Source organism: Etheostoma cragini, chromosome 12, assembly GCF_013103735.1.
Source record: "Etheostoma cragini isolate CJK2018 chromosome 12, CSU_Ecrag_1.0, whole genome shotgun sequence".
Taxonomy (NCBI): Eukaryota; Metazoa; Chordata; class Actinopteri; order Perciformes; family Percidae; genus Etheostoma; species Etheostoma cragini.
In genome coordinates, this window is record NC_048418.1 from 23655461 (window position 1) to 23673597 (window position 18137).

Below are 18137 nucleotides of genomic sequence, written 5' to 3' on the forward strand. Positions count from 1 at the left end.
CCCAACCGCTCAGGGTGCTGGTCCAGCTGGCAGCCCACTCACTCTGACAGCTCTCAGTTTGTGCATGAGCATGTGTGTGCATTGCAGGCCTTTGTGTAGTGATTACTAACAAAACAGAGTGTAAATTCAATCAAAATCAATAAGCAGTATAAATTAAATAAAAGGGAGAGGGCCTCTGCCAAAAGACAATTTTTGGCAGAGATTTTACATTGCTGAGGTGTCATGTCTTATTTTCTTTTTTTACTTTGACACTATCTCACAACAAACACATTGGAGCTTACTTGTCCCTTATCAGTCACCCTGCTGTTCATGAGCTGTGTCAGTCCTCTGCCTTATACACAATCTCACTACTGACAAATGGATATTCTGGGCCTAGTCAGCCTCGCGCTTGCACACAGACGCACACAAGCAGATACTGCTGCATCACTGCCCGGGTAACAAAAATAAATAAATAGACAGCTGACTCATGCACACATGAAAACAGAATTATGATTAAAATATGGTAAGGAATAATGAATAGCAGAATTTAAAGCTGTACATATCTGCTATGCAGCTGAATAGAAAGTGCAGATGAGAGGTTTGTAATGTAGCAAGCCAAGCTGCATCTGCATCACTTTTTGTTTCCATTAAACAAATCATAAAAACAGAGGCTTGCTGTCACTAAGGCACAGTGATTGCTGCAGTCCATCTGCAGTCTCCAAGTTCCAGTGTGTGTCGATGGACCTGTGTGTTCAAGGCCTATAGGCTGCAGAGCTGAGACGATTTCAGCACTCAGCGATACGGCAGCTACTCTGGCACAAAACTAGCTAAATTAAAATGATCAAAATCTGTGTCTACACTGTGCTGGTTTAGATTCTGTGTCTAGTTTAGAGCATGCATGTGTGTCCAAGTGTGCTCTTGTCATTCCAAACTAGGGCATGGCATTCGGGGTGTTGCCGTAGAAACAGGAGTTGCATTGCTCAATAAATGCCAGTATGAGCATGCCTATTCCCACAGTCACCCTGTAAAAGCAGGAAGTGTTTGGCAGACAGGAATGCTAAACCAAGGCTGTAGGTGGGTGGGGGAGTGCTGGGGGGTGCTGGGGGCTAGTACGGCATCCACACACAAACAAGCCTTTACAGGGTTGAACATCTAGCTTTCTCCGACTGGAAAACACAAGGCTTCCACCAAGTAAGACTGACTACTGTGGTCTACAGAGCTACAACTGCAGCTTTGTCCAAAACATGTAAATAAAGCCAGAATATTTTTTTTTTTTTTAAACACACCTTTGAAAACAAGAAAAGCAGAACATTGCTCTAGACTTACCACCTTGTCACCCAGAGGAAGTTAAAACTTATTTATGGTATTAGACATATTTGGGACTTCAGGATGACACAAGTAAGTGTATGGCAACAGTAAGTAAATATTTGAGTGTGGTCCGTTTTCTTAATTGAAGCAGCTTCAATCCAAAGTACAATACCCAATATTTACCCTCTTACATAAGCCTGCACGATTCATCGTTATAAAATTGTGACCTCGATTATCCCCTGTTCACGATTTAATTTGTAAAAAATGTTTTTAATTTACTTTGATTCTTATTCAATTTTACGAGCCGACTGCGTTACAAACACTTCTATGTTCTTCTGTGACTTTTAAACAGACCGTATAAAATGGGTTTTAAAGCGCTCCGAAGCGCCGCAACGCTCCCCCCTTCTTTTCATTGAAGCCTCTATGTTTACAGGCTTTATGCCATGACCAATGTGCTATAGGGGCCAAAACATGAATCTATGTTTGGTACAGTCAATTTGTTTTGTCATGGTTCATGTGTGCAATAAACGTTACACTTTGTAAGAAAAAAACGTGTCAGCGAATCGTGATATCAATTCTAAGATTAAAAAATTCATGATTCATATTTCCCGCAAATCGTGCAGGCCTACTCTTGAATTTGTTTTCATAATTTTTTTTATTTACAATCTGAATTACTAATCGCACTCACATTAACAGTGAAAGTTATTTTTTGTAAGCATTCCTCTTTGCAAAACTATTCAACTTGGGGACTGGGACTTTCCAGATTTGACGGGGGCCTGGCGACAACTTGCAAAGCCTCCGCATCAGAAAAAAACAACTGTCGTGATGTCATTTTATGGCTTCCGCACCTCACCTCAGTGGCCTTCTTTTCTAATCTATGGTCAATTTCTTACAACCGCTAAACTTTTCAGTCATCCATCTCCAGAAAGATAAACACTTTAGTTATATGCAACACTTGGCATACACCCACATAACAGCTTGCATGTCACACACTTTAAATTAGTTTTTTAAGCATGTTAACACATGGTGGAATGGGTTGTTAGTTCTCTAAAAACACTTCTCAGTGAAAAATAATACTATGGATGAAGGGATCCAGTGTAGACACTGATGGACAACTGCAGCTGTTACCGTCGAGCTGCTGACAGGCTGCTTACAGTCCCAACAAACTGGAGACCAAGGAAAAAGGGAGAATTTGGTATTTCTTAACTTTACGTTGCTGATCAAAGATTGGTTAACACAATATTCTGGGATAGACTTCAGTAAGTTAGTCTGGATACATAATAAATAGAAGCTACTTCAAGGCCGACAAAATCGAGCTGCCGTTTTGCCATCTCTTCTTTCTCTCTGTGTGAACTCATTTTGACAGTTTTATAAAGCTGCCTCTATAATTAGCAGAGGCCCACAGCGAAAGACTGGAGTAATATTTAATCAACTGTTGTGTGATTAAACTTTCCGATACTCATCAGGGAACAGGGGATGCAGAAGAAAAGTTTGAATATGTTGACATGACAGCCATATTGCAGAGGTATTAAGAAAAAGACGATAGAGCCGGGAACAAATAGAACATTGTCTAAAAAAAATAAATAAAAATAAACTAGATCTAGATGTGTTAACCAAGTTTCTCTTATTCCTTCACCTTGATTACAGCAACCCCATTTCTTGCCTGTGGTGTTTGTGAAGAAGAGGTAAATAGATGGGTGGGGGCACCTTGCTACCATCTCCCTTTCTGAGAAAGGCATCAGGAGGGCTTTCAATCATGGAATCCAGGAAAGGAGCAGGACCTGACGGTCTGTGTACTGACCAACTAGCGCCGATGTTCACTATGATTTTCAACCTATCACTGGCTCAGTCTGTCACAACCACGAGCTTTAAGAAGTCCACCATCTCTAGGGTTCCCACCTCTGTGGTGATGAAATGCTTTGAATTACTGCTCGATGATTACATCTGCTTCTTACTACCGAGCACAGTGGACCCATTACAGTTTGCCCACCGTCCCAATCAAACAACAGAAGATGCTGTAGGACATTTCCTCCACACCACCCTATCTTACCTGAAAAAAGCTTCATGAGGTTGCTGTTCATTGGCAACAGTTCAGCATTTAACACCATAGTTCCCTCTAGGTTTGTCACAAAGCTCAAGGACCTGGGATTAAACAACCTACTCATGAACTTTAGCGAGATTAAAGAGAAGATAGTGGACATTGGTAAGAAGCAGGGGTGAAACTATGGAAACTATGCCCCCTCCCTTAATATCAACAGGTCTTCAGGGGAGAGAGTGGACAGCTTCATGTACCTTGGTGTTCACATCACCCTGGGCCTGACCTTGCAGATACTTCACCTTAGTAGCCTGAGGAAACATTCAGGCATCCACTCAAATACTGAGGAATTTCTACTCCTGCATCATTAAGAGCATCCTGACGGGGAACATCACTGCCTGGTACGGAAACAACCCCGAATAGGACCGAAAGAGTGGTTTGATCGGCTGAACATACAATAATGCAATTAGGCCATGCCTAGAGGATATTTACACCAGGCTAAAATTCTAAGCAAATCATTACAGATCCAAAGCATCCAGGTATCAGCCTTTTCTTCCTGTTGAGGTCAGGTATAAGGTATAAACCAGGATACACCAAGCCAGCACTGTGAGGCTCAGGAGCTTTTAACCTCAGGCCATAACTATTCCTAAACAAGGACAGATTAATGTAAGAGAGTGTTGGACATTTAAATGATGGCACAGCTCCATGTTTGTGTGTAAAACTAAGACTTTGTACATGTTGTCACACTAGTTTCATACCTAGCTAGTCAGTACTTAACCATACAAATTATCTAATCTGTATGAATAGGTACTTAACCGTAACACTTTGGAGTACTGAGTGACTGACTGACATCTTGAAGCGACTTTGCTTTGTTGTTGCAGGACACATTCCCCTATTGTCTACACACTCCTCGGCAGTTCAGTGTTTGCGCTTCGTTATTTACCTTCATAGTGTTTAAGACTTTTGTTGCAGCGATAGAGGCAGTGATGTTTCCTGGTTACAGTAACGGGACTCTCATGCCCCGATATGGACAGACAGGTCTTAGCTCCAGTTACATGATTGTCCACCGCAGGGTGACATTGGTTGTTTTCCCCTAAAAGCTGAATATGTCTTAACTTTTTAGCTCATGCAAAAAATGGAAATTGCATTTTTGCCTGTCTGATGAATTGCCGTTATGAACGGTTGTACTATGTTTACCTTTATCAAACTGCCTGATAACGAGACCAGGCCGCTACAGTGTAACCATACAGACCTCTACACAGATCAGACTGCTTGCTTGTAAAGCAACATTTCTCCGTTCTTGGCTGAGATGGATGACATAGCGCTGCATAAATTAGCCAGGAGCTAGCGGCTTAATACTGACAAAACACCACAGTAAAAAAAGAAAAGAATATTTAAATCCCAAAATGGAAAAACTGAAAACCTACCTATCAAACGAATATCCGGATACAGCCCTAATTACATACAGCCCCTAATTAACAAATGAATGTGTGAATTGCATTTAACAAGTTTGGCTTATTTGCCAAGTTAAATAAGAAAAAACGCTTCTTGTAGAAAGTGAAGTAAATCATCAAAACAGTATTATCTGAGTATTTATACTGGTAGTAGAAATTTCAAGGGAAAGATTTGAATGTAATAAAGTGGGACAGGCATGAACGGACTATCATTGGGGCGCAGTCATGAAAACAAAATCATTAAAGTCCTTAAATTTCAGTGGGGATTATTCAAATGAATTAACTCATTAACATTAAGCATTACTGTCAAGCCAATGTTACTGTATCTCAGGATTACTGACTACCCCTAACTGCAAAGACCCTTCACATTAGCAGAAATGAATCACATTACAGGTGAGGATTCAGTAACAATGTTGTTATGACACTGTTAGAGTGCAGCAAAAGGGTTAGAAAAAAAAAAGCAGCTTGACAAATCTGAAAACACTCACTTTTTCACATTGGCTTCTCCATTGGGAATCCTCCTCAGCTTCTTCTTCTTTAGTATTTTGACAGCCCTGCGACAAAGAGTCTCTGAGTCCAGCATCTCTTTCACTTTCCCATAAGATCCCTCGCCTAGTAGATCCCCCATCAAGTACTTTCCGATCAACTTTGCCCTCTTCCTTCGTGGCTGGTAGATCACCTCTGTAGAGTCAATACGGTGAATGAAAGTATCCATCTCCATCAGTTCATTTTCATTTAGATAGTTAAGATGATGCAGCTCGCCGGTACTCATGACTGATAGATTGGTGGCCACAACTTAAGCCTCCTGTGCAAAAACGTCCGCAAATAGCTATGTTTGCTGCTGTAGAGTAATCCACTTGTAACCTTTCAGCACTGGGCCGAATGTTTTAATTCCACAAGATGGAATACAGATGAATTACAAAATACTGAACACAGGTGATAGAATAATCAGGCCTGAGAGTTAAGGGAGGAGTTCGGGGATCAATCCCATTTTGTAAACGTTAAGGAGGTGCAAACAGAAGAGAAGAATCTGTTGGGTCCAGTGCCAAGTTAGTGCAGTATACGATGCATTTTGAACTACATGTGCAGTTGAACAGAAATAAGAGAATTATGATTCTAGAATGTTATTCTTTTCTGCTTTAGTCTAAATAACGTTTATATGAATTTAATACCATACAGCCTTAGGTAGAAGCGACCAGTCCTCCTTCAAGGCTATGCAGCACAGCATTTCTGTCAAAGGCCCATGCTTCACAGCATAGGTTTCCTCAGGATAAACAAGTGTGGACAGCTGTACTCGATCCAAGCACAGATCTACAGCCAAACGCATGCAGCAGTATCAGCCCAATCTCTGGTATGAGCCCAGCTCATGGAGGTCGACTGAGCCATCCAATATGTCCAGACGTCCTCAGGTGTCTTCCATGTCACCACTGTTCCTACCGCATGGTGCCTGAAAACAAGGGTGTTTTAAATATCATTGAGATACAAGTATAGCTTTCGCTCGTATTTAAACTCAGCTAGCCCTCTTTGGTAAACACTGTCCAGACATCACAACACTTGACCGGTTAACCTTACTGGGTTTCCATTCTGCAGTGAGGTTCACATCAGCCACGAAATATTATAATGTATTGATATTTAGGTACAAATGTAGCACCCCACTTTAATTCAAGTCGTGCGTGAGTTAGCTACATTTGAAAGTTTTGTCGTTCGGTTGAAAAAAAAAGAAAAAAAGTGTTAACTATTAGCTAGCTGTAAGCTAACATAACACGTTTGCTTGAATGAACTAGCCTGCCAACATAGACTCTTACTTTGTGGTTTATCCATATAACGCCATACACATTTGCTAGCATTGCAGGTTTTAACTCCGAAATCTGGTTAAAAGCAACGGCAATTAATTTAATGTGGCTAAGATTTACTTGGGGAGAATAACCGAAACGTCGTCACACAACTGTAGCCAACGGTGGTTATGCAGCGCAAGCTAGCAATTGACAACTTTGCCTGACGTGAAGATTAGCGTTAGCCAACTTCACCTGATTTGCCGGTGGAGAAGCGCCAATATAGCTGAAGAGAATTATTCTCTGACCGTATCGTATTATCCTCACCTAACAGCAAAACGAAAATGAGCCTCAATAGCCAAACCAGCCCCAAGTTCAACGGAGAAACAAACGAGATACAAACGCAAGCTAACCGGAGTTGCGATGCCTAGCAAACCGTTCAGAGTACAATGTAAATGGCTAGCTAGCTATGCAGCTATTTAACAAGCTAACAAGCTGGTGCGGGGTCTCACCTTTGAATCTTGTTGCCGTTTTTGGTTTTATTTCGTCTGTGTCCTTCCTGAGTGAAGCGAAAATTTCACTAGGGTCTATCAGTTAAATTTTCGGACTCTTCGCGTTACTCTTGCTACTCAGGTTGTCGCCATCTTGTTTACCTCCCCCCCCGACTCGCACTGACAGCCCATACATGCGTCACGTCACGTTAATACGTCAAATCAAAGTTCGTCCCTCCCCCAAATTAAGGGGAAACGAGAATGTCAACCAGTGCTGACAATAACTAGTTAAACAAGTGTGTGTGTGTGTGTGTGTGTGTGTGTGTATATATATATATATATATATATATATATATATATATATATATATATTTATATATATATATATATTTTTTTTAAAGTAATCATTCTTTTAGATTAAATTGTCTAATCCCATTGGTACGGAACACACCCTCCCTCTTAACTGCAGTACTTTTTCAACAGGGTGTTCATTTTAATAAACATTAATTATAATTCACACTGAAATTAAGATAAAATGCATTTATTTGAGTTGGTTTGATACTTGCCTTCCCTTAACCCCACCCTACTTTCAACTGTACTGTCCAGTAGCTCCGGAGTGGCAACTCTTCCGTAAATTCATAAATTTACGGGAAATATTTAGAAACCGTTTTGATAAATCATTTTACACGCAAAAATGTTCTAAAATGTTAAGATTTTATGAGTTTCTTTATCTTTTAAGATAGTACATTTATTCTATTTTGGATAGGTTTCAGACAAAACACTTTGATTATACTACATGGGCTCTAAGAACATGTTTCACAATGGTCTTCCATATTATGAACCAAACAAATAACGGATGAAGAAAATAATATTTACCTGCACCCTTACATTCAACATTAACTTAACGATGCCACTGACCAACCAAAGCCATCGTTTACTTTTTAATGAGGCTTAAGTTGCCTCTGATTGATTCTCTTGCTTAGCAGGGATTTCTGAGTTATATTTATCCCATGTAAACCCCCCTGGGGAATGGCAATCTGAAGGTCTGATTTCACTGATCTGTTACCCTCCTTCTCACGACTGGCTGCTTGAAACTAATCAACTCTACTCAATGGCTCAATGCTGACAAGAACCATGCAAAAATGAACACTATGGCAGTTATCAACATGATTTGATAGATACATGCACTATTAACATAACGTGAGTTAATCTCAGCTTATTTCCTAATAAACAGGGAATAAACAGGTAAATACAGTTGTTCTAAGACATCAGTTACAACTCCACATTTCAGTAAGTGGCGATTGTTTTTTTTATTTTTTATTGTGAACACTGAAGAATATGATGACATGAATCAAAAATTAGTTATAGTGCAGTGAGGAAAATTACCCAATGCAAAAAATATACAGAAGATTGTATGCTAATACAGTACTGTATTATATAGTTGGGAATGAAGCGTTGAATCAAGCTCTGAATTAGAACAAAACGGTCACACAAACTGAAGAGTGAAATCACTCTGGAAGGCAGGCGATGTTCAGTCCATATATTTTAAGTTACAGTTACAGTATTAAATTGAAATGTAAAAACAACATTGCTTTTACCCAAATTAAGCCTCAAATGTAATGGAGAATCTACTCATTTTTCTACTTTTCACAAACTTCAAATTTTTTTATTTCTACTGTGCCACGGTCTATTTAACAACTAAACAGAGCAGGGGCAGCTGCAGAAAACAGGTTTTAAGTTGTGATAAACAGGAACAAATAAAAAAACAAAAACAGTCCTCTACATCAGTAATAAGGTCTCCGAGGATTATTCTGTGGAAACAAAAAAAAAACGGAATTAAATTCAATTATAGCAAAGAACACTTGACCCTGATGAATGGATCAGCATAAAACTCAATGAAGAACTAAGAAGTGAAGGCTGTAACACTTCAAATTCAAAAAATAGTGTACCAACAAACAGAACAAAATATGAAACAGAAGTTACCAGCGGGTTTGGCCGGAAGCGGTAAGCAAGCATCATCCTTTTTCTATAAGCATCGTACTCATCGTCATTTTTGGTGAGCTCAGCCGGACGGTCAACTCCGAACCCCGCACCGTTCATGGCGGTAGTTCCCCTTAGGTGGGACAGAGACACACAGACACACACAGACACACACAGACACACAGAGAGACACACACACACACACACACACACACACACACACACACACACATTTGGTTTCTCTTCTCGGTTTGGTATTCTGAGAGCTAACAAAATAGTGTTAGACTCAAGTTTATCTGGATAAAGCAAAACAATTCAAAAACAGTTTTTTTTTTTACATAAGCTATGTAACACAATAGAAAAGCCATGTGAAAATAATAACTTTAATGAATGGTTGAATCCCTTTTGCAGTAGATGCTCAAGTTTCAGGGTCCTGGTTTTGCACATGCCGGCTTATTGTCATGACTTAACAGGACACTTGAAGAGAACGGAGCTGTTGTAAATGTTATTAGCATTATTATTGTTATTATTAACACCTGTGCTTTCCTTACAATGACAAGTCACAATGTCTGCTGTGAAAAAGCTTTGCTCAGGTGTAAAGGCCAACAAAAAGATGCACAATGTCAACACAGTTGTGCAGCTAGACTTGCGAGATAGTAGACTAGAACGTTCACGTTGTGCAAAAAACACACAATTAGTCACATCAACTGTTTCTGTTGTGTACCCTACTTTGCACTTTGTCTTATTGATTCTGTTGTTATTTAAGATTAATAGAAAATGAAGTTTTCATGCTTTCAAATATCAGTAGCGTAGCTTCACTCAGATTTGCACATTCAAGGAATTTTATTTAGTGATGAATTGGTGCATTATTGTCCATAGAATGTAAAAGTTCAGAGTGTAAGTAAAAGCATTAAAATAAAGATTTTAGTCATTGACAAGTGTCCTCTAAATGATGAACAAATGCAATGAAAGGCAAATGTATTGAAGATGAATGCTCACTTGTTGACAGGAGCCTTGATGCCCTGTCCGTCACTGCCCAGGCCTTCACCTTCCTTCCAGCCCATCTTCATAAGCATTCGGAAACCGAGATTTTCCACCGTCAACTTAAACTCTTTGTATTCTGAGTAGTCTGGGTCGCGGCCCTCCTGCAAGGCAAGAAGAATCAAGTTGGGAAATTATGCCTTACACAATGAGGTGTTGCACCATTTCACTCTCTCCAATACCAATTAGTCTCTTTCTAAAAAAAATTATGGCGGGTGGGAGGATTCTTGAATGCTTATTTAGTGTGGGTTTAGGCAAGATCTTGTATTATTTAGTAGATTTGACTTATCTGAGGCTGTTAAATACATGAGGGTTTGATGTGCTTCCACTTCGCACTGGAAGTCTTTGCTAAATACAACCTGAAAGAACCTGAGGACAAATTTAATTTTTCCCATTTTAACCATTGCACTCAAATGGTTTGCTGTGTTTAACACTTCCAAGCCTTGGTCTCTAACTTTTCATGCCTATGGAAGTACATTTGCATTAGATAAAAATCTCTATTGTCATGCTCGGCTGTTTTTCAATTTTTAAAAGGCATACAAAAATAGTTTAGTTTTCCCAACAGTGCCAAACCGCGTTAAACAGACTTTCAAATAAACAAGTGCAAATTACAGTCTCCTCCTGGGGATCTCTCAGGAGGAGAGAGAGGAATTTGCAGGGAAAAGGGACGTCTAGGTTGCTCTGCTGGCCGATACCACAGTGCCCCGACCTGGATAAGCAGCTTGAAAACAGAGGCATGGATGAATGATTACAATCCTGTTTACAGATATTTCCAATTGACCCTGGACCTATTTTATTGTTTATGGCCTTCCTGTGGAGAAGCAGACATTTCAAGGGCTGACAGCTACCACAAATTACACTAAAGATGTATGAAACACGTTTTACAGTACTCTAAAGAGATCCTGCAGAGAGTAGATAAAAATGTTTTTCTTCTTCTCTGTAAACAAAACACTGTTGGATGCCTGAAAATAATTATTATTATATAATAATTACATTAGTGTGTTAGTCTTCAATTACATCTAAAACTGAAATCAATGGATTCTGGGCAATCCTTGCAGTTGCCCAACAGCAAAACCGTTCAACATTAGGCCAGAGAACAAGTGAAATCAGAGGCAAACTAACCTTGAGTGCCTTGAAGGTTTCCATGAACTTATCCAGCTCCTCAGGGGGCAGGAAGTCACCGATAAAATGTTTCCCTTTACCCATTTCTGTCAGAGATTCTGCCCACTCTGAAAAAGTACAGACAAGAAATATTTTGTTTTTTAATCTTAATAAGAACTGATTATCAAGTACTGGCAGCTGATAGTGTTGCAAGGCAAAGACCAATGTTCCATACTGATGGTCAGCCTTACCCCGGGTCTTCTCCATTTCCATCTGCCGGAGACGATGCTCCCAGGTTCCTGCCTGCTGGTCGACTTCTTCATCACTGTCATATTCGTGTTGGTGGTCTCTAATGGCCTTCTCCCACATCACCTGCATCTCTGCCATTGCACGCTTGTGCTTCATGATCATTTCATACATCTCTTGCATCTGCAGAGTGTGAGATAACAACACAGAAATAATGGATTACAGGGCCTAATAATCCTGAATTTATAGTGAGATCAACCCAAGTCATCAATGTGCCTTTTTATTATTCTAAAAAACAGATTAAATAAAAATAATAATAAAAAAAGCCAAAAAGTGAATAAAATATTTTGGGGGGGGGGTAGAGTTTAGATATAGTTAAAAAATGCAGCAGTGTAATTTTCACTGAATGAATTCATTCAGTTGGCACTTTCATACCTCCTGTTGTTCTTTGATTTGTTTCTTCTGGTCCTCAGATAGTTCTGTCACTCCTACCAGACCAAGAGGCTTCCCTTTCTTATAACCAAGACCTCTCAAATCCTGGGCTGAAACAGACGTTATCACAAGCTTATATATTCATACGTTCATTACTGGATGGGGTGATATTGTAGCCAAAATAACAAATTATTAAAATGTGATTTCAAATACGATTTCTGGTGCCATCACATCAATATGTATTATCTTGTATGACTCTTCCAAAAAATGCACAGTAATATGAAAATGTATGGGTAGGATAATATCAGAAAAATGGTATCAGCTCCAAAAACATATTCACACTGCCTTCTAAAAAGGTGGCACCAAGATTAGGTTTTATGTTAATTACTTCCATTCCCCAAAAGAACACAATCTGCAGGCACTTATATTATACTTACATATCACATTTAAAGAAAATGTAAAAACCAAGTTTATGTACCAGAGAGACACGGTGCGTTAGGATCTGGAACATTAACCTCCTGAGGAACCATGATGGGAGGAATGGGCAACTCGACTTTGTCATCCTCCGACCCCCATCTACTCTTTCTCTTCCGTTTGACGGGCGGAGTTTCTGCCTCCTGAATTTGGGGTAGGGAAGTGGGGTTTAGCGATGGAGGGGTTGCTGATAATGGCGGAGCAGCTGGTCGCGGAGGGTCTGTTCTCAACTCTGCTGCTGGAGGTGAAAAGCTCTGGGAGGCTGCCGCACGGTACTCCTGTATTTTCTCTTTGTAGAAGCGGTGGACTGGACTTTGATGTTCATATAAAAAACTGAGGGAGGGACAGCAGATATTTTGTCAAAAACCAGGCTTAAAAAAAGAAACACAGTGACACATATGCAGCAACTGACCTGAAGGCAGGGTTGTCTCGGTTACGCACAGCAGCCATGGCTTCCACCTCGGGGCCACCCTCTGCCACAAACCTGGCCAGGTTCTCAACAACCTGCTGGGTTTCCGCGTCCACTGGGGGGGAGACTTTAAGCAGCCTATCAGTACTGGGGCTCAATTCACACTCTACTACTGTACCGTACTCAACTGGCCCTCACACACCACCAGTCTAGAGCCAATAGAAGAGGAAGGAGGAGCAAGGGGGACAGGGGTGGTGAATGGGGAACTGTATGGATTGTGAGGCATTTACTACAAATGAACACCATGTAAAGCCCAAGGAGGCTCCACTACACACACTATGCCTATGCTGCGAAACTTGTATCTGCAGGTATAATGTTGTGCACAATTTGAGACTATAAAAATGTACTTAAACAAAGATGAGACAAAGGAAATGTGGACAAGGTGCTGGAAGAGGCAATCTTACCATTATCCTTCGTATTCTCAGGTCTCAGCAAATCCTTTCTCAAAACAGCAACTCTGTTTTTGAAGTAGAGATACTCCATGCTGCTCTTATCATATAAAAATCTGAAAGGCACGGAAAACATGTGAAATCAGATGAGTTTGAAAATACTGTATGAGTAAATACATCTGGGTGAGCTACACTGTCCTTCAAACTTACGAGAAAACAGGATTGTCCTTGTAGTCTTCCTTGGCCTTTCTCTCCAGTGCTGCTCCTCCCTCGGCCACAAAAGAGGCCATCTTGTCGATAATGAGTCTGGTGTCTGAGTCCTCTGGGGGAGAAACTTTAAGCAGGCTATAAGTACATTTACTCTATGGGCACCTATGACAAAATGCCAGTCACAAGGCACTGGAGTATGCAGAAGATGCACTGAAATGTCCAAGCCATGGAGTTGTCCAGAGATACACTGAAAAACACAGGCCTTGAATTACCTTTCATTTCTAAGAATCCGGAGTAGTCAGATTCTTCTTCCTCGTCGTCGTCGTCATCTGGCGAACAAAACACACTTGGCCTCTGGCTGAGAACAGGACTCTTCTTGGAGTGCGAGTAATTCTTGAACTGACTAAGCATGCTACTGACTCCAAGGCCAGGCCGCTTGCCGACAAGAATGCTCTTTTTCTGCAGTGTGTTTCCTCCTGGTGATGAAGTAGAGGTTGTGGGACTTTTTGTTTCACTGGTGGAACCTAGAAAGTGTATGAAACAGGACATATTAAAAAAATATATATATATAAAGTACAAGCCTTCATGTATTCTTTCTGCTGTAAATGATAAGGATTGTTCTTCAACCACAACATTTGGTAGGTAACAAACACAAGTAAGTAATAAAAAGTAATGTCACGGTCCCTAATCTGGACTTTCCTTAGGTCAGGATGCCCTCTTTAAAATTTGTAGCTCCCACGAACTGTAGAGCTGTCAAGGACTTATATGAGACAGCCTGAAAAATCTTTAAACATCTTTTAGATAAGCCAAAACTACATGTGAAGTACTGACCAGACACATTGTTGGACTTCTCTTTCTGCAACCTCATGAACTGCTGTAAGAAGCTTCCATCATTTACAAACTTGTTTGAGGTACCTCCTTGAAGAATGGGATAACTATTGGGATCAGAGTGGATAAAGAAATGTTTAAATATACTTTTTTTTATAATTTCAAGCCAAAATTGGTGCCAAATAAAACATTCACACATAACAATACTGACTGGCAGCATCAGACATATACACAGTACTTATGTTGAATTTTACGTGTCTGTGCCATATTTGCAGGTCCATAAGTTTACGTTACCTTGGAGGCAGGGGCTTGCTCTGGGTTTGCAGATTCAGTTTTGCTTGCTCTGCCATTCTGGCCTCAATCTCCTTCTTCTTCTGAGCTATCAGCTTCTCTTGACGTAGAATATTCATGTTCATCTTGTTTTTCTGTGGCTGGATAGGCTTGGACTTCCATCCTCCTCGCCCTAAAAAAGCAATATATCACAACAATAAGCATGTTATACAGCTGTGGAACTGGCAGGTAGCAAATGTAACGTGTGACATTTTGTAATATTCATCGTACGAAACTTGCCCCAGTTGTGGTTTAAGGGTCATTTATTGTCCTTCTACAACATAGGGCTGCACTAATAAAATGCAATTTGTAGTAACATTATGATACACAAGAAAAACAAAACAACTAATTTTGATGGTGTGTATTTGAGTTTATTGTATATTTTGTTACTGGATATTACTAGGGTTAAACCTATTTAAGGTATATGCAGATGGTTACATGTATATGTAATATTACAGCATTGCAAACTAGCATACAAGAAAGGTTTTCTAAATTGCACCCAAAAAACATACAAATAAAAAAACAACTTCTAAAAGCTATGAAATGGGAGAAAATGCGACATACATGTATATTAACGTTACATGTTGGAGAATTAAGGAAACGGACAAACGGGTATTTGTGAAGTTATGTAAATACAATGCAAGTTGTCTTTTATGATAACTAACTTCTTTCATTAGCTAACTAGCTAACGTTGTCGCTAGCTAGCCACACCGATTTCGCCAGCAAGCAAGCTCTCCTACAGCTAACGTTACACAAAGCTAACCTAGCTATATCGTAGTTTACGTTAACAGCTAACGACTACCATAGCTAACTTAGGCGTTTTATAAGGTAAGCTGCAGCATATTTAGCGTTAGCATCAAAGTCAAATTCACAATAAATATGTACCTGCATCGCTAGGTTCCATAGTAGTAGCAGAAGTAAAAAAAAAAAATCGAAAACGACACTAACGCAGTAAAATGAGGCCTTTGGCTGCTACCGTAATAGATGATTAGTAAGCTGAGTCCATTGGCGAACACAGGAACGAGACTTCCGCTCGTAGTTTTCCAGAATAAAAGCATTCTCTTTACCGACTATGAACTCTGCAAATCTACAGGACTCCTGTATTTTATGAAATCCCCAAAAGGAACATTTTGAGAAAACATGCCTTCTGTGTTTCCCCTCAATACTGCCCCTGTCAAAATAGGTCATATGCACAAAAGGCATGAACTAGCACAAAATGCTATCTACAATAGCAAATAAAATGTGCCTTCGTGAAGGTTATTGTGCTCAGTCTTTGTTGACATTGTTAGTGTAGTGGTATTGAATTGAATTGTTTAGACGGTTCTAATATTCTGTCCCCAGCATGTATGTAAATGACACTGACAGTTTCAAAACTTGAACTATAAACTTAACAAAATTGAATTTATTGCAGGGGTATTAGTGCTTTGCAACAGATTGTACATGTAGCCTACTTAATAAAACACTTTTGCGAATTGTACTTATGTAGTAAAATATTTGGAGCCCGGTCTGCAGAAACTACTGTGTGCACTGTTCTCAAAAAGGTCTGAAAATGAGGGCCTGTCATGTTTGACCGGGGTCTATAATTTTAGTGTGTTATTAACGTTAATCATGTCACATCACATGGAAGAGCAATGACAGAAAGTCTGTCAGTGTCCAACTGTATTCTATATTACCGTCTTCTTTTTGGTATTTTTTCCAGCTTACATGGCCTCCTTTGTTTCCGTTTCCACCCTCCACCGCGTCTTGCGTCTTTCGTTCTTTCCCGTTGCAACAGCATAGACTGTTCGAAAGTCAAGATTAGTTGTGTCCCTTGTTGCTACCCGTCCGGTTATTACGAAGCCTCCTGCTTAGAAATGGCTGAAGCTCCGCCACGGCCCTGCCGGTTTTTTTGTCACCGGTGTTCAGCAGAGATTAGTCCGCGTTTACCGGTAAGGACCCAAGAGAAATATTTGAAAAATGTGTAGTTTTTTTGGGGCTTGTGCGGTTCTATGTGTGTGTGGTTGAGGTTTACACCCAGTCACGTCGACCTGCTGCTGTTAACTATGCTTGTTAGCTAGCCCCATAGGCAACAACGCTCCAGAGTGACAGTCAAGCGTGTCGGGTGGATTCACGTTATGCTCTTGTGTCTCATTTCAGATATTTTATGGTATAATTAAAAGCAGCTAAAGTTAAATAGCGCACATATTAACAGCTTGGCAAGTCTCATAGTGGTGGCGTTTAACGCTAGCAAGCGAGCTAACAGAAGACAGGTTCCCTTTCTGAATTAAATTACGATTCTAGCTTGCTTTTAGCTTGTTGTTATGGAAGCTTTTTCTGCTAAAGTCATGGGAAAAAGGAATCCTGTAAGTCATTATTATGAGCTAGCTGGTGTCTTAGAATAATGAGAAAGTATGTCAAATGAATGAATGAAGGATTTCTTTTCATAACATTGAAGGCAATGGGCTTCCATATGTTTTGGTTGTAGCTCAAAGAGAAGTAAAACTTTCACAATATCTATCCAAAAGCCAGTCCCAGACAATATTGCTATGGTAACAGTCCACTTGCCTACAGGCATTCATGGGAAGCTTCTTGAATGTTACAGTAACAGCTACGTTATTGACAGCCAGCCAGCTGCTTACCTGTGTGACAGGTACTGTCAGGAGATTGTATTTAATAATTGGAAGTGCACATTATGTGTTATTAAACACATTTAACATTTGTTAAACGCTTTGTTAAACGTGTTTTTAGGAAAAATGTATATTTTCCACTATTAGACATCATATACTCCCGTTGCCAGTTTATTAGGTTCAAGCACACTTAGTTAAAACTAATGCATTCTACTGTAATACAAGAACTCTGCAATAAACCCTACTCTTATGAATGTTATGATATTCAAGATAAGACAGTTTAATGCACTGGAATTTGTCTTGCAATACAAGACTGTTTTATGGTATTTTGGTGGCAACAGCTTTTGGTGCTGCTTAATCGTATTGCATTATAATCTGAGGCACTCTACTATTTAGTCCAGCCCATTTAGATCAGTGACGGTAGACTAAATAACAGAAACACCTCTCAGCATAACCCAATACAATTCAACAGCAGTACACAGCTTCCCAAATGACTGTAAAGTTGAATCATCACTTACATTACATCTTTATTACCCTCATGAGGGTAACATTTGCAGAGCTGTTGAGGTCATAATTTTAGCTAGGTGTACTGTTGTGTCTGTTAGTCTCACCGACATGTCAAGGAGCAGTATAACATGAGAAGTATATATGAAGTATAACATCAAAAGGGCTCTATATTCTTATGAAGGATGAGAACATTAGATATGAATTGCCAGCTACTGTTTTTCTTATAATAAGCATGGAGCATTGGAACAGACAAACACAGAACATATATTACAAAAGGTAAAGGTATAATACTTTTATAAAATATATTACTGCCAATGAAGTAATACAAAATAAATAAAATCAACTTAAAAATAGGACATTTCTGTTACTAATCTGTGATATGTAACCTTATTCCAGCATGTATCTTATTTATTTAGTGTGTGTGTGTGTGTGTGTGTGTGTGTGTGTGTGTGTGTGTGTGTGTGTGTGTGTGTGTGTGTGTGTGT

General features: G+C 39.7%; 2 protein-coding genes across 2 annotated transcripts in view; both read right to left on the bottom strand.

Annotated features, from left to right (window-relative positions):
* Positions 1-7253, bottom strand: part of stk11 (serine/threonine kinase 11) — a 15897-nt gene extending 8644 nt beyond the window's left edge. The window contains exons 1-2 of the mRNA XM_034888643.1: positions 7061-7253; positions 5265-6223 (exon numbers count right to left, since the gene is read on the bottom strand). Coding sequence (XP_034744534.1) covers positions 5265-5548 — 284 coding nt within the window. The 5' untranslated portion in view covers positions 5549-6223; positions 7061-7253. The remainder of the gene's footprint in view (positions 1-5264; positions 6224-7060) is intronic.
* A 1077-nt stretch (positions 7254-8330) lies between these two features.
* sugp1 (SURP and G patch domain containing 1) lies at positions 8331-15443 on the bottom strand. Its single transcript, XM_034888394.1, has 14 exons — positions 15425-15443; positions 14504-14672; positions 14213-14316; positions 13654-13905; positions 13382-13505; positions 13187-13287; positions 12726-12849; positions 12318-12646; positions 11843-11949; positions 11413-11590; positions 11183-11289; positions 10019-10164; positions 9023-9152; positions 8331-8850 (listed from the first exon to the last, which is right to left on the bottom strand). Exons 1-14 carry the CDS (start codon positions 15441-15443, stop codon positions 8824-8826), a joined length of 1917 nt encoding a protein of 638 aa, XP_034744285.1. The 3' UTR covers positions 8331-8823.
* Positions 15444-18137: the final 2694 nt, after the last annotated feature.